Source organism: Ammospiza nelsoni, chromosome 4 (assembly GCF_027579445.1).
Source record: "Ammospiza nelsoni isolate bAmmNel1 chromosome 4, bAmmNel1.pri, whole genome shotgun sequence".
NCBI classification, from domain to species: domain Eukaryota; kingdom Metazoa; phylum Chordata; class Aves; order Passeriformes; family Passerellidae; genus Ammospiza; species Ammospiza nelsoni.
The window spans coordinates 20,194,176-20,210,894 of record NC_080636.1 but is presented as its reverse complement, the minus strand read 5'-3'; the positions used below and the strand labels follow the sequence as shown (position 1 = coordinate 20,210,894).

Here is a 16,719-nt window from a genome sequence, read left to right as displayed (position 1 = left end):
GGGTCTGTAAAAAGAAGTTTACCTCTCTTAAAAAACCAAAAACAACTGCAAACCTCTGATGTTAGTGGTCTGGACCAGACTGCATTGAACTGTATTTCATAGAGAGATTTTTAAATTTTTAACTCTACTTAATGAAAAAATGTTTGTCTTTAGAAGGTAAATATTGGGCTCAAATAGAAAAAATATCTACACTGTTGACCTAGTTGGTGAAATTCTGTGGTTATCCTGGCAGTGGAGCTCCAATCTTTTCATCAAGCCTTGAGGAGTTGGAGGCAGGGGTGGGTTTCTGCTGCCATCTGGTGATACTTTGCCATAATTCAGAAACTGGAAGTTGCAGATCTCTTCAGTACCTGTCATACCAACTGTTGGGTGCTGGAGGAGAGAAATGTAATCTTCATCATCTTCTCTGGGGATTGGATTTGTCAAGGAAAAGTGTCTAACTGTAAAACAATTATAAGCACTGAATGTAAACTCAGATACTATAATTCTTAATTTATTATCTCATTGTAGAAAGTGTTGAGAAAACAAAGGTAAAATGTTTGAAGCTACAAACACAGCTGTGCCATTTTGGCTGTTCTAACAGCTTAGGTTAGAAGTTTGAGCTGGAGCTCAATGTCTGATTATACACTTACACCAACATGCATAAATAAGCTTATTTTCTTCAGTAGACAAAGGTCTTGATTTGCCCAAACAAGTGTTTTTAAGAACAGTTCTAGTAAATTGAAATAGGTTACCTTCTGCTTTTTTTGATATTTGTGAACACCATTGTTGTTTCAGAGAGTATCTTGCTGCTGGTAATGCCAATTCATAGCTGACAGCAGCAGTTTGGTGTTGTACCCAGTATGGGCAGACAAAACACATACTCTGCCTGTGAGGTGTCTTTTGGCTGGGCAAGAAGATAATTGAGACATAAAGGAATCCTAACTGCAAACTCTGGGGAGACCTGCACTTGAGGGGAGTCCTCTTTTTCCCTGATCCTCTTTCTGTGCCCACTGAGGTAATTCCTGCTAGCCTGTTACCCCTGGCTCCTTCCTTCCAGCCTTCACTTGCTTCTCCTCTTCTTGGGACTTGTGGCCAGTATTAAGGCCGAAAAGAAACTGCATGTCCTAATGGTGTCACTTGCCATGCCTGTTCTGTAGCAAGATGAGCAATGTGAAAAAATTATCCCCTGCAGGTGAAACATGGTCAGTTTGTTCAACACGATGTGCTAAACTCACATAATGCTTTATAGAACAAAAGTTTTGTGGAATACTGCTGCTGAATTCCAAGAAAACAGTTAAGCTGTGTGGAGTTTCTAGAGTTTGGATTTTTTTTTTCCTTCGTGCTCATACCCCCAGCTTTACTATGAACAAAATGAGTTGTGTTTCCTTGAAGAGGGAAATTCACATAATTACAGAATTATAGTAATGCTTCCTGTGAATACCATGGAAGAGGTTTTTCTGCTTTGTAGTGAATTTTAAGTAATTTTTTTCTTAATGGTGACAGAGAGTCTTTTGCATATGCATATTTTGGAACCTGCAGGGCCCTTTTAAGCATGAATACTAACCTGATACTAACTTGTTAAATGGTTGTCAAGGGAAATTTTTTTACAATTCTTTCAGGTTTGGTAAAGTGTCAGTAATATAATCCTGTATGAAACCCAAGGTATATGAGCTACTTGCAGATTCATTTGTATTGTAAATTGTTTCTTCTTTTTTAAAGGTATAGAGAAGACAAAGGAAAATAAACTAGATGACAAGGATGCACATCTGAGAAATGAAAAGGCAAGCATTTTGTAAAATTGAAAACGAATAAAAACAGTCTTTTTGTAGGAGGTTTGAAGTTATACATTGGTTCTTTCATAACAAGCTTTATCATGCTAGATTTTATACAGTCATAGTTCAGGTAACTTCCTCTGTCTTATTTTACACTCGGTCTGTATTTACCTTTGAGAATCTGGGCCCAACTTCTGTTCCCTTTTCACAAGAAGTTGGTCTTTTATGACAGATTGATCAGAAATGAGGTTGCCACAGACAGCCACCAGAGTTTAGAAGTGTTCTTAGATTCCTGTTACTTAACAATTATAAAGTAAGCTGATTTGTATGAAAAATTACTTTGTATTAGGAACCCTTAATTTTGGGTTTAATAATTTCTCTGAATTTGGTTTGGTGTGCATGGGAGTGAGTGCCAGTGCAGGAGTGGGAACAGGTAACTGTGGCAGCCCCAGCTCAGGCTTTGCTTGTAAAATCCATTGAGTTGATTGATGAGTTGCAGATGCTGCTTACTAATCCCAGCTGCAAATTTCACAGCCTTCCTTACTCTGACTCTGGTGCATGTTGCACACTTCAATTCCATTCAGGTTGCTCAAGATGCAGAAAGCTGATGCCTTGAGTGGAATGAGATAGTTTCCTACAAATTACACTGGCTCACAGGCACTCATGCAGCTGTGGGTGCACATGGATAGGAGTGGAACCCCTTTTTGTAAAGATGACACTCTAATTTTGACTTGCTGCATCTAATGAGATCTTCCTACATTGACATAAATTATGAAACTACATCCTGGGAGTCATTTTCTCTACTTCCAGCCATGCCATTATTTCTAATAGAAGGTCAATTCTTCACAGAAGCTGCTGTTCCTTTCTGTGGTTAATTGTAGTTCCTGCTGTATTATTCTGACTTGATAATTAAATTCCTTTGTTTATATTTTTTGAATCTTTAAAAGATAATTGCTTATTCCTGGTTCTATAATTACTAGAGTGTCCTAATTTAAATTCTGCTATGTTAAATGATAAAACTATTTGCAGTTTGTCTGGAGAATACACTTGAGTGAATTAGTTGTCTTTCTATGGCTCTTAAATATTTGGCCCTTCTGTGACAGGTTTTTTCCCCTTCTGGTAACTTTATAGTGCCCACCTTTTGGTTAGCATTGCAAAAATTCAATAATTTGTCTTCGTTTGGAACATCTACTTTTCATTTTGGTAGTAGCAGAAGCTGAATTAGCTTCCTTTTCCTGTTTACTTAAAGTGTTAGAATTACCTTGTAATTGTACTTTTACTGTAGAGTAGATCCTGTGAAGTATGATCTAAAGCACTCTTAAGCCTTTTTCACCTCTTGACTCTATACTTCTAAGGTTTGGGAATATGGGAACTGGTTTGAGGCATATTGTGAAACCATAAAAAAGCCCCAAACTTACTGGCTTTGTCATTGTGGCTTGCTCAATCAATACAGATGGGATGGAGGTGGACAGCAGCCTTTGATCAGTGAAAACTCTGCTGGGGACTGGAGGGAGCCCAGCAGGACCTGGTGGTTCCTTTGAAGGGAAGAGCTCTCAGTTTTTGCAGTGGTAATGACAGCAGATGAACTGAATGAGACTGGGCTAGAAGAGACCAAAATACAGTAATTATGAGAGATTTCAGTCACTTTCCAGTGGAGTTAATGAATATTAAGCTTAGGCATGGTGCTCCAACTGAAAATTAGGAGACAACTGCTTTGTGGAACAGTTAGAGAACTCATGAGAAAAATTTGTTTTTATTTGATCTGTGTGAGGTCAGGTCCAAAACCTTCCCTGCTGACAGGTGCTCTTACAGAGGCTATAATCTTTTGGAAGCATTGAAAGATAGGTAAAAGTAATGATTAATTTTCAACAAGAAAACTATATAAAATTGAAGAAGCTTTTAAAAGAAATTATATGGAATTTTGGATAGAAGCTTTTAAAAGAAATTATATAGAATTGCCCTCCAAATCCAGAACATTTGTAGGTAGTATAGGGATTTATTTGAAGTAGAATATTGATGATTTGAAATGAATACTAAATTGTGTCTGGAAAAAGTAGTATGGCTAAGAGGCAGTATGAAGGAGACTACTAAAAAATGTCATCATGCAAAAATGTGACCTAAGCAGAATTTGTATTATTCTATACTTGCCTCATCTGACTAAGTTAAATGAAATATACAATGGTATGGTTCAAAATAACTTTGAGGAAAAGCTTGCAAATGCATCACTAATACATAATTTTTTCAAGTGCCTCAGGAGTAGAAACTTACCAGCTCCTCTAAGGCCTATTTGTGATTGAGGCATAAAAAGTGTTGAGGGAAGAGGCAAATCTGTATATCTGTAAATAGTTAAACACACATTCACCTTGGCGAATCTTGGAAGGGTCACTGGTTGCCATTCCAGAGAAATAAAATCAAGGCAGAGGATCTGTTTCAGCTGAGGAGTTTGTAGAATAAACTAGCAAAGTAAATAGTAAGAAAGCACTAGGGCCAGTAGCATAGCAAGGAAATTTCTGAAGGAAATAAGGATGGAGGAGTAGAAGTCAAGCACTACCATGCAGCATCTTGCTTAATGCTGTTCAGTAGCATGCTGCAGTGGAGGAATCCAGGGACTATCTGGAGTAGGAAAAACTGTTCTGGGTATAGTGGATCAAACAGAATAGAATGTAATACTAATATTTCAATGTAATATAATAATGTAATAATAATACTTCAATGCAACTTTCATATGTATTTTTTATGTCTTGCAATCCTGTAAGTTATTTGAAGGGATCCAGTTGATTCACATACTTGAGATTCCAAAGCAGTCAATAAAGTCCCTTCCCAAAAGTTCTATAACAAATGAAACTGTCATGAAAAGTGCTCTGAATGCTGAAGCTAAAGATGAAGGGTCTCTTCCCTTTTCAGACAATAATAACCTTGTCACTATGGAAGACAGGCTATTGGATTAGATGCCTCTTGTGGTTGCTCATTTGCCATTTTTAGTGTTGGACTAATAGTAGCTTAAAAAAGAAGTGGTTGTGGATGCAAATGGTGTATGTCAACAAAATCTCTACTGATACATATTTGAATTTTTGTTTATGTGGCTCCCCTAAACTGGCTCTGTTTTGTTAGTACCAACAATTTTTCATAGAATTTTGCTTTCTTGAAAGCTTATCTAAACTAACTTAGTGCAATTTTTACTTTCTCCTTACAAGCCAAATAGTTGGTTTGCTAAAAATTTCTGATTTTCCCAGGAGGATTATGATTCCAGAATTGCCACATTAAAAACAACTGTCAGCCCTGAAAAAATAACTGCTGGTCAGATAGTCAGGACAGTGCATATGGATAAAATACTTCGCTGTCAAGATACCCAAATACTGAGCTGTTACCAGGATTCAGGCTTCCCAAAATGGGAATATCAAGAAAGAAATCTTTCAGTAGAAGGAAAAACCCTGAAGGATGGGAAAAACAAAATGGTTATTCCTCTTAAAAGAAAGCAAAATGTATCTACATCTTGTTCAGAGAAAACAAGAAAATTGCATGTAAATACCTCCATGTTGCATGAAAGAAGATACAGCTGTACCCCTGGACAAATAAAGTCTTCTGGAAAGTATCCTTGTGATATCAGCAGTTTAGGATGTGAAGAAAAAAGCAAACTCCTTGCAACTATAGAACAGGCAGCAGCTTTTATAACTACTATGATATTTCAAGATGGTTCTTCACAGCTCAACTCAGAGCAGGTTAGTGAAGGATGGGTTTTATTTAGTCACTTCTGTAGAACCATTTGAGTGTGCATGTGAGTGATAATCACAAACCCATGCTCATTGGCAACACTTTTGTGAATGACATACCAAAAATTACGTTTTACATTACATTTTATTTTCAACTACCAGGTACAACTTAGAGAAAATGAAACCACTAGGATTTTTGTTTCAAGGCTGAAACATTTGCATGCTCCTCTTGCATGTGTCAATGGTGTATGCAGTAACTGTAGTGTACAAAATAGGTTTCATATTGTAAAATAGTTGGGAATTTTTCTTTATAGGACTGCACAAAATCTGTCAGAGGAAACACTATTGTAATTATGCTTAACAGGCCTCTACCTTATCAGTAAAAGGAGTTGTTGTGCTGGTGAAGAATCAGACTGATCAGCCTTGCTCTCCAGGTCACACTTCAACTGGCTATACTTGGAATGCTGCAAATGAAAATGATAAACTAATTTATTTAAAAACTGAACAGTCATCTCTCTGGGAACGAGAACGAGAACCGGCTCACAAGAAATTTTCTTGGTGAGAGCATGAAGGAAAGAATACTCTTTTGCTTTACAAATGCTTTCAGCAGTAACGGTGTTGGTTACTTAGCACAGGCCTGATCTTTATGTGTCAGGCTCATTGAATTTCATTTTGGCTGTGTTAGTTCTGTATCAAGTCTGGGCTAAGAGAAACCAAATAACAATGGACTATTCCTTTGGGCTCAGCATATCGCTGACTGCAGCCCTTTCAGAATTGGGTTGGGATTCTTGTAGGAGCTGTTTGCATTCACCTGCAAATCCTTTATGAGCTGTTAAAGCTGGACAGCACCAAAGAATATGTTTTGTCCAAGTTTATCTTTCTTGTATTTTAACTTCCATTTAGTGAACTGCATTTCTTAACTAGTACGATTTTGATGGACATTATTCCTTTCTGAGCTTTATTAATGCTTTAAATCTTTTTAGTACAGTTTTTTTTTAAATGGCTTTTGACATTCCAGGTGAAATTCTACTAATATTCAGTAATAATACAATGTAATTTTGGAAGTAAAGGCTTTATGTATCTGCTTAATACTTATACTAAATTTTAATTAAAATTTGGACTATGTTTTAAACTTCCAGTTATTAGAATCAAAGTCCATTTTTATTCCTATTACCTTGAAAATCATAACCCAAAAAGGGAAAAATAAGAACTTAATCTGATTCCTAGGTGTAATACTCTAGCATGTTAAAACTCCATCAGAATATTTTATGACTTTCAATAATTGCTGTTTTATTATAAACTGCTGAATTTGGATTATTAAATGACAAACCATTAATTTCAAGATGCAGGACTTGGTTCTTAGCTGTATCTCTTCCACTGCTTGAAATCGTGGCTTGAAACAAGTCATGGCTTTGCTTCTCCAGCTGAAATATTGGAGTTACATGACAAGTACTTTAATAACATGTTGTCAGCTTGAATATAGATTGTTGGGAACTGAGACTAACATATCAGTAAAGCATGTACATATGAACAGTAAAAATTTGATAAGCTGATTAAGAGTATTAGCATTTAGATGAAACCTATGGGTAATTACTTATTGTAAGAACGGTGCGATTGTTTAAAAATGGATCTATAGTGCATACAGCAATACCTTGTGATCTGTGTGATTTCTAAGGTGTCCAAACCCTGGATTTGTGGTCTCATACCATTAAAAATGCTTTATAAAAACTATTATTTTTCTATATTGCCCAAAATATAACTTACTAGAACAAATGACCCACATAGTTGGTAAATCTATACACTAATATTTATGTAGTTGGTTATATCTATTTAAAATATCATGAATGAGGCAATTTTAGACATTTTCAAGAGGTATAGAAATACATGACAAAGATGAAGCATTTTGGATTTAAACAGCATATTAACACAGGGCAGTAATGGCAATTTAGATTGTCTAGTAACTTTAAAATCAGTGTTTTATAATGCTACATCAGTTTAGCCTCTGTGATCTTATTTGGGTATTTTGGAGTATTACAGGGATGCCAGCTGATATTTTGGATTAAGGTTGCACTTCAAGAGTTAAACAAGGATTTGTTTTCTTTATGTACATGTGATAAGGCATATCTGCTAGGATGTTTTAATTTCTCATAGAACATAGCTTTGAGGATTACTGAATTGATAATTTAATATTCAAATGCAGTATTCTGTTCTTATAGGAATAAGGAAATGTCTTGGGTTAACTGTTTAGTATTAGGTGCTAATTAAAAGAACAAAGTAAATAGATTGACTAAATCTAGGAGCAGTATAGTGTGTGCTAATGAGCTACTTCTGTGCAGGCAAGTGTTGTTCCAAATGCTGCAGTGCAAAGTTCCAATAATTTGCTTCAATGCAAAAGATTTCCTGAGGACTCTACTTCAAATTTATGGTAATGAAATCAGCTGGAAACAAGGCAAGTATTGAATCTATGATCTCATCCTGTAATCTCTGTGCCACTGGTGTTTCTGTTAAAATCACTGACTGTAGAAATAACTAAATTTAGTAAGCAATATATTACTTACTAAATTAAGTAATATATTGAAAAACAGAGTTTAGTACCATACAAAAGAACACCTTTCTTGGAGGAGGTCATGACCAGAGGTTTGGCATGTCAAGCCTCATGTATTCTTCTCGGAGTAGGAATTAAATCATTGACTTAAGGATAGCTTCCAGTGGAAACAAAAGCTCTCAACACAGTCCTGACTATAGCTGAAAAAGTCAAACTACTTCATGTTTCATATTCCCTAGGAAAAAACTTCCTAGGAAAATGCTAAAAGCAAGGGCCGAAATAAATCCCAGAGATGCTCATAGTTGTCAGAATTAGGAATGACTTGAATGAGCCCATGTTCCTTTGATAGAAACAAGTAAGACTCTTCTCTTTGGATTTAAGAGCAATTGCTAGCAACAAGCATAAGATGTAAATATAATGTCTTTTTTTGTTTTTTGGGGGGATTTTTTTGGGTGTTTTTTCTGGTTCCATATATCAAATTGTTGAGGTGTTAGGGCATGGGTTGGACTCAGTGGTTTTTAAGGTCTCTTCCAACCTAGTCATTCTGTGAATTCTGTGAAATTACTGCTGAGTGAATTACAAAAGTACATGTGACCTTTCAGTAAGGGCTGTCTCTATGGAGCATGATCAGCTTGTGTTCAGCATCTGAAAAGTTTCAGTAAATGACAGTGAGGATCTGTACAAAATCCAGCACTGGGAATGGGAAAGGTGGGAAAAGAAATGCTGTAAAGGGAGTGGCAATAGTGACAGTATGTAACTTGTACACACAGGAAGTATTTGATACTGTGATGCAATTAATGGGATTTGAATCTGAAGTTTCTAGTAACCAAACCAATTCTTGTTTAGGCTTTTAAACTTGGAAACTTCATGCTTCCTCATGCATTATTTCTGCTATGAAAAAAACAAGCACACAAAGCTCCAACAAAACAAACAAAATCCCTAAAATTCTCTTTAGAGTAGTCCTGTAGCTGTGACTTGCATTATGGACATTAGAATTTGTCCATAAGGTTGTGTAGCATGAAGTTCTCTAGAAATGTACCTGTAGGTCATGGCTTGAACTTAGCGGTTACTGAAGAGGATAATTAGGTTTATCTTTAAATATATCACAAAGCAGCCTAGTTATTAGTTTCTCCTGTTCTTGGCAGAAGTGCAGGAGGCATGTTGAGATTGTAGTTCAAAGGAAAGTGAAACAGCACTGGGCTTGGCCCATCCTATCCATCTGTATGAACATGAGGGTGCAGTGTAAGCACATATGATGCTAAAGGACAAAAGTTTCTGAGTTTTGGCAACAGTTCATTGTGCACCCATATGTGAATTCATATATACATTAACAATTGCTAGGAAGTAAATCTCTCAGTGATCCCCAATAGCAATTTTGTGGATATCAGTCTAGTTAACAACAATAAGAAAACTGTACCAGAGGGAGACTCTCATAAAAAAACCCTTCAGCTTGAAGTTTTCAGTTCTAAGAAAGGAAGGTTTTTACAGTTAATCCAAGGAGCCAAAAGTTTACTTATAATTGAAAACTTGAAAAAATCAACCAACCAAAAAATCCACCCCAACCTCATGAAACAACACTCTTCAAAGATGTGCAATACTACACTTCCTCCTGTGTAGTCATGTTATTAACCATGTGTTACAGCTGTGAATTTAATGTTTGATATTTTTGTAGAGTAAATATTGTCCTTTTATGATGTGTGTGTGCAGGAAAGATGGGCAAAACTTTAAAGCTGTTTTTCAGTATGGGAGGTATTTTAAATATTTTGAATAACTTGTTTTTGTAGTTGCCAATAGTGTCGTGTTAGATCCAAGGATTGCAGCATGGCTGATAAACCCCAGTGACACAGTTCCTTCCTTTGAGTGTTTAATACAGAAGTATTTTGAAAAGCCTTTTTCAAAGGGAGCAGAGAATACTGATACAGGCACTTTGAGAAATGTATCTGTAAGTAGTTTGTTTTCAATTGTTTGGGTTAAAAAGGGAAGGAAATGATAATAGAATTACTTTTGCTTAGAAGATATTGCAAAAGAAGATAGATAATAGATGGATTTTCTAATGGAAGATTTTATAATGGAAAAAAATACAATTAATGTGACATGTTGGAAACTGAAAGAAAGGGGAGAAGGGGAGGTTTTACTGCATCTAACAAGATGGGAGCTCATTTTCTAGGAACAATTGTAAAATTTTACTTTACAACTGTAAAGTTCAGTAACAACATTAATTAATATAGAGTTTTATATTTTTTCTCCTCACTATCCTGAGAAATAATTTCCAACTCTCCTTTCCAAAATATCTAATGCTATGTTTGTTGTCCAGTTCCTGTGCACTTGTAGCCTGTATTTAGTTGATTGTTATTAACAATTTTGCTAAATTTCTCAGCTGGTACGTACCACATCATAGGCTGACAAACAGCAGGGAGTCAAATGTGAACCTTCAAGCATTTGTATGAAAAAATCTGTGAATTTTAATTCTCAGTGTGAGAGAATTCATGATGAAATTTTTGAGATGTTATCCCCTGCACTATGGAAATTGAATCTTCCTTTATCATAGGAAATGTCCCCTGTATTTCTATTGGATGTATTGCCTGAATGCTATAAAATATTTGTATCTCTTTTGGGCAATGGGGATCTACTGTGGACATATTAGCTGTCAGAGGTTGTTTGAAGGATAAGATGATGTATAACAACCTAAATAATGTTGTCTTTTCTGCCATTCACTTTTCAGAGGCCTTGCTCATTCAGACCAAGTACTGTACCATGATTGTAGGACTTGTAGGATACAAATCCACAGATGCCAAGAGGGCTTAGAGCATAGACAGGGGTTGGTTATACTGGCACTTACCCATCAGTGTAGACATTTCTGAGAAAAGCAGTGGCAGTTTACTTGAAAGCACTGGCTGTAAACTGCAGTTCTTCAGAAGCTACTTTGTGAATTAAATTATTAGTGTAGAAATAGACAAGCAAATAGACAGAAGTTACTTATAGTTCTTTTATGTGTGATGGCCTTGCTGTGAGTCAGCATCCTTAATCTTGTCTCTTCCCTTAGCTTGACTTAGTCTTTTGTTCTTCAGATGTCACATCTGTTCTTAGTTATTTTTCAACTTTGTTATCCTGATTTCCAGCTCTGTGTTAAATATTGAAATTTTATTTCCTTCCTGTCCTGCTTCAGGTCTAGTTTGTTTCCTTGCCACAGCCATCTCCAGTGACTTGTTCACTCAATTCCCAGTTAATGTCTCCTTGTGACATCCTGTGACTATTCCCCCCCACCATTCCTAGTTCCTTAATTTGTCACCTGCACTCTCACACTTCCTTTTTGGCTTCCCTCTCTTTGCTCAGGGAGTTCCAGTTCTTCCTGTGTCTCCTGGTTCTTTGCCAAGTTTATCTCTTCAGTCTTCTTGCTCTGTTTTTACTGGTAGATTCCCTACAGTTGTCCATACTGCCAGAGGGATCTGTGGTAAGTGATAAATCATCTTGTGCCTCACTGCTTCAGTGCAGCTCCCTGTCTTGTGCTAGTCTTGTCCACCCACCACAGTTCTTGGAATGACTGCTGGTTTGTTCTGTAGCCCACAGCTCACCCACACACCTCTAGCACAAGGATGTGCTGCTTGCTGCTTGTCTGTGTATTTGGTGCTGTGCCAAAGTGCTCATGGTCCACACTCCTGAAACATTTGCTGGAGCAGGTGCTAAACATTATGCTGGTCTTGTCATTGCTGCAATTACTGATGAAGAATTTTGGTGTCAGTTGAAGCCTGTCACTGGCCTGTCACTGGGCTCTCTTCCACCTCCAGGAAGGGATCAAGCAAGCTGTTTGTATTTCACAGACAGCTCATTTGTTCCAGAACAAGTTGGTATGGATAAGGTTTCTTGGAGACAAAATGGTGACTTTTCACTGCAGTATGGACTAGACTATTTTAGAGCAAGGATCATCACCAGTGGATCTGCATATTTCAGTTCTGTAGAGAGTCCTCTGCATCTTATCTTCCAGGCCTGCTGTTTCTCAGTCTTTATTAAGTTTATTTTAATGGTCATGTAACTGCAGCTAACAATCTTTCTCGGTATTTGTATACATTTCAAATGGTATTCTAGCCAATTGAAGGAGGTGACCTGGTGTTGTGTGGAACACCTCTGGAACAGAAAGGAAGGAAATGAACAGTTCTGGCACAAGAGTGGCAGTACTTATATAAGAAAAAGGATGCAAGGAGTTTTTCCTCGTTTTACAAGTAGTAAGAGAACTCTGACTTCAGTGTCAAAGGCAGTTTATCAATACTATATTTCTCTGTACTTGATGCAAAATGTAAGTACAGGAACAGGCAAAATCTGAAATGTTCATAATCTAGTGCTGTGTTAATGATTTGGGTTTCACAGAGATCACGTTTATGAAATGTTAACAGAAGGTAGACAGAAAATCACGTTTTTACAATTTATGCCTTTTAAAGAAGTTATATTGCTAAAATATTTAGTGTATTGTTAGCAACAAAGTTACTGATATATTTTTGATTTATTTATGTCAGTATCAAAACTTAGGTGTGAACTTGGAGAAGCTTTATAATGTAATGATGGACCTTACTCATGGCTTAAAGGTAAGTTGTAAGTAATAACTATGTAAGTATTGAATTAAAGAGAGTTAATGATGTATTAGAAATACATCATTAGAATAATGCAATGCTTCAGTCCTTCGTGATTTACATTGGCAGTCAACATTTAAAATAAATTGCCCATCAAATTTGTTATTTTTTCTAGAAGGAGATGGTGTCAAGGTTAATGTTTAGGAGAAAATTTTCCTCTGCTACATTTAACTAAATGAAGATTCTGAGAACAGGAAAGGTTCAGAATATTGACTAGTCTTTGAATATTTTAAATCTATATATTACTGTTTAAAAAGTGTTAAAAGAGATAGAACATATATTGTTCTATATATGTATTCCTTGCTTATGAAAACTCAGCATATCTTTTGTTCTAGGTTGTGTTAACCAAGCACTGGTCACATGCTGGGACAGGCTGCCCAGAGAGGTGGTTGATGGCCCAGCCTGTCAGTGTTTGAGAGGCAGTTGGACAGTGCCCTTATCGTGTTCTTTAAATTTTAGTCAGCCCTGAATTGACCAGGCAATGTGACTAGATAGTCATTGCAGGTCCCTTCCAAATGAACTATTTTATTCTATTTTACCCCTTATTGCAGTTCAGAATGCTTCTCAAGAAATCTGTTGGGGTATGTGTTTTCTTCCTGTGACCATATAGCTGGAAAAGTACATTTCCAGGTATAGAATCCAGGGATAGAATTTAGGGATACACCCAGGTTCTGCTAGAAGGGGCATCACAGTTTCCCAGGGATTGTTTCTGAAGTTGCTGGTAGCAGGTATAGGGCTTGGACCACGAGGTGATGTAGCCATGTTAATGTGCATATCAGCAGTGTGGTGAGCAAACCATGAAGGGAGGCAGCAGGGAAACACCGAAGGCACAGAAACACTGAGCCTGAGCCCACAAGAGTTTTTAGACAAAGTCAGGTTGCTTCAGTGATTAGAAAAACATCAGACTTTCTGTTCTCTGTAAGTAGTTTGGAGACATGACCCTTTCAACTCTTATTTTCTCCCTAATGAAAACAAAGTTATGAATTATGAATGGTTGCCTAATCATTCAAGTGAACAAAGGAAAAAGGATAACTGTGTGTCCTATTATAATGAGGCATGCTTTAAAAATAAACTGTTTAGAAAAAAGGAGATGTATATATATTTCTTTATTAGCATTCTTGTACAAAATAGTTACTATTGCAAAATTCCTATTCCCCACAAAGAGAACTGACAGCATTTAGAAACTATAATTTACACTAAGTAGTATTTCATGCCACAGACACATGTTGTCATGTAAAAAGGGAATATACAGAAAGTGAAATACTGCTCACTGGGAAATACTGAAGAATGTGTTTATAACTTACTTTACAGGCTCAAGGTTTGTGGAACTTATTTTGCACATTAGAGCTTCCACTTATCAAAATTCTGGCAGGTATGAAAAGTTCAGTTCAAAATATGAATCTTCACTGTTTTCACACAGCTGCTGACTATGCTCAAGTGGAATGTAATTCCTCTGAATATGAAATGTTATCTTAGCCTCATAACAGCTGTGTGAGCTTGAGTTTCCATTTTATAGTCTAAGAAAAATGTAAGATTGAAATTGTGTATTATAAATGTTCTCAACCTAAAATTGTATTTACAGTGATGGAAACACACAAAATATATGTGAACAAACAAGAACTGAAAAAAACGTCAGAGATTCTGGGGGTAAATTTTGTATTAATTTTTTTTCTTGAAAATGATGTAGCATCATCTTTGTGCTTTTACTGAGGATAACTGATTAAAAAGAGAAGGAACTTTTGTCACATTTTATGTAATAGTGTGATGTTTTTAGTATATCATTATAAATTATTATATTTACATTTTAGGATACTTCCCTATTTATTTGCGCAAGTAAAAGACACATTTGAGTCATCAGCCTTGTCCCAGAACTGAAATTGCATTGCAAAATGCATGGGTCCTTTTGGGTTATGTGTTGTAGAGTAAAAATGGTAATGACTCTTTCTGAACTTAGAGTTTTCAGTACCCATTTTCCTGAGAAGTGATAGACTCCTCTCCCTCTTTTTGTGAACAATGCACTCTTTAAATGAGCGTTCTTTGATAAAAATAGCTGCAAGAGGATCCTATTTTGTAACATAAAATTTGACTAGATAATCATACTGGTCTGACAGATTACTAATTTATCAGAATAATTTGCATAGCTGTGTTTCTCACAGATCTCTGTAGGCTTCAGTAAACTAAATTCTTTAACCAGAAATGTTGATACTACTTACTACAATAAATCCACTTCCCAGATCATAAAACAATATAAATTAAGGAGTGTATAAGCAATCTGCTCAAACAAATGTTGGTAGCCAGCCATGATTACACAATATCAAGTACTCCATTTTAAATAAAGGTCCAATATTCTCATGAACCTTGGAAGCAGCAGATATTGAAGAAAATAATAGTGCAAGCAGAATAATTTTGATGTAATTTATAGCTGCGGCTCAAAGAGCTTGAACAGGAGGCTCATGAGGCTGCTGGAGAACGATTCCTTCTGACCAGCAGCTGTCAGCTCCGAGAGGTATCATTTGTTCTACTGTTTCTGCTTAAGGTGTATGTTCTACAGATTTATTGATACAGTGAACTGTAAGCAGATATATCCTTACCACTTCTGACTTATTCTATATTAATTATTTTCTGGTTTTAATGAAGGACATAAAAATTTTTTTCATAATTGTGACAATGTTGAATAATCTGTATTTGAATGTGTGTGCATAAATTATGCTCTTTTTTTTTAGTAAATATGTCACTGCTTCAATAGCTCAAAAATAAAGATTTTCAATTCTGTATTGGTTCTCTTTGCTACAGTATGCTCTATTTACCTTGTAACCTGTTTCTGTTTAAGTTTACGCACCCAATAATTTTCCTTTCTATTTCAACACTTGAAACACTGAAAGATTTATTGTCTTTTTCTTACCTTAGGTACTATTTGATAAGTTAAAGCTGCATACGCTGTGTGAGAAACTTCACAGAACTGAAATACAACAGCTCGTATCCACCTCAGAAGTTGTGGTGAGACAGGGAAGGGTTTTAAAACCAGCTGCATGATTTAGCAAAACTTTTAAGTTATATTTCAGCCCATTCAGCCTGTCCAGATCCCTCTGCTGAGCCTTCCTGCCCTCCAGCAGATCAGCTCTTCCATCCAATTTGGTGTCATATGCAAACTGACTGAGGATGCTCTTGATCCCCTTGTCAGATCATTAAAAAATCATTTTGTAAAGATAAAAATAGCAATGGAGATTCTTCTTACAAGAGAAAAAGCCTCTGTGCAGCTGCACCTGTTTCTGATTTGGTGCCACAATTGAATTGCTCTAGGTTATATAGGAGTTAGAGTAAAGTGCACAACTCATTGTTGAACATGAACATATTTGGGGAAGATAGAAAGGTAATATTTATTCCTTAAAGAAATTCCACTTTCAGTTCCACATTCAGTCAAGTGTCTGAACTACCAAATATGATCTCCAGTAACCTTAACAGTATAACCATAAAACCCACACATTACTCAAGGAGAAGGAGGTTTCATAGATCAGCCATGTAACCTTGGAGGGTGACAGAGAGCCTTGGGAAGTGAGAGGCATCAGTGAAATAGAATTCACGTCACCTTTTTGTGGGAACATAGGATTTGTAGCTAAAATCAAAGCAATGCTTTTATGTAGTCCAACAACTGCTGAGAATTGGTTATTTGGAGAAAGGTAGGATGAAACCTTGCAGGAGATGAATAGTAGACAATAAATCTGAAGATGTTAGTTTCTCCCTCATAGCAAGAAAAAACCCTTATATTTTAAATATAAATTTTAGTACAGTTGCATCTGTTTTTCATCCTGGACTATTGTAGTTCCAGGAATTTTTTGTTGTACTTATAAATATCCAATCTCTATTTTAATAATTTAATTGTATTTCTCAACAGAATTTTTTGCAGTTTCCAATCAAAGTAATCAGAAATATGCTTTCTTTTATTGTTTTTTTAATTTGAATTTCTCTTGAAGTTTTCCTGGAGCTTTTATTAAGGCATGAACAGGAGAAATTCTCCTCTTGCATTGTGTGTATATAAATATGTACATGTGTATATATGTATTATCTTGTCTGTTTCCATCATGTTCTTT

General features: G+C 36.1%; 1 protein-coding gene across 1 annotated transcript in view; it reads left to right on the top strand.

The window, feature by feature from the left end:
- The window catches only part of POLN (DNA polymerase nu), an 88,323-nt gene that overhangs the window by 1,331 nt on the left and 70,273 nt on the right, over nucleotides 1-16,719 (top strand). Inside the window, exons 3-12 of the mRNA XM_059470180.1 lie at nucleotides 1,702-1,763; nucleotides 4,988-5,473; nucleotides 5,829-6,022; nucleotides 7,801-7,913; nucleotides 9,794-9,951; nucleotides 12,518-12,586; nucleotides 13,943-14,003; nucleotides 14,214-14,278; nucleotides 15,054-15,137; nucleotides 15,539-15,628. Coding sequence (XP_059326163.1) covers nucleotides 1,702-1,763; nucleotides 4,988-5,473; nucleotides 5,829-6,022; nucleotides 7,801-7,913; nucleotides 9,794-9,951; nucleotides 12,518-12,586; nucleotides 13,943-14,003; nucleotides 14,214-14,278; nucleotides 15,054-15,137; nucleotides 15,539-15,628 — 1,382 coding nt within the window. The remainder of the gene's footprint in view (nucleotides 1-1,701; nucleotides 1,764-4,987; nucleotides 5,474-5,828; nucleotides 6,023-7,800; nucleotides 7,914-9,793; nucleotides 9,952-12,517; nucleotides 12,587-13,942; nucleotides 14,004-14,213; nucleotides 14,279-15,053; nucleotides 15,138-15,538; nucleotides 15,629-16,719) is intronic.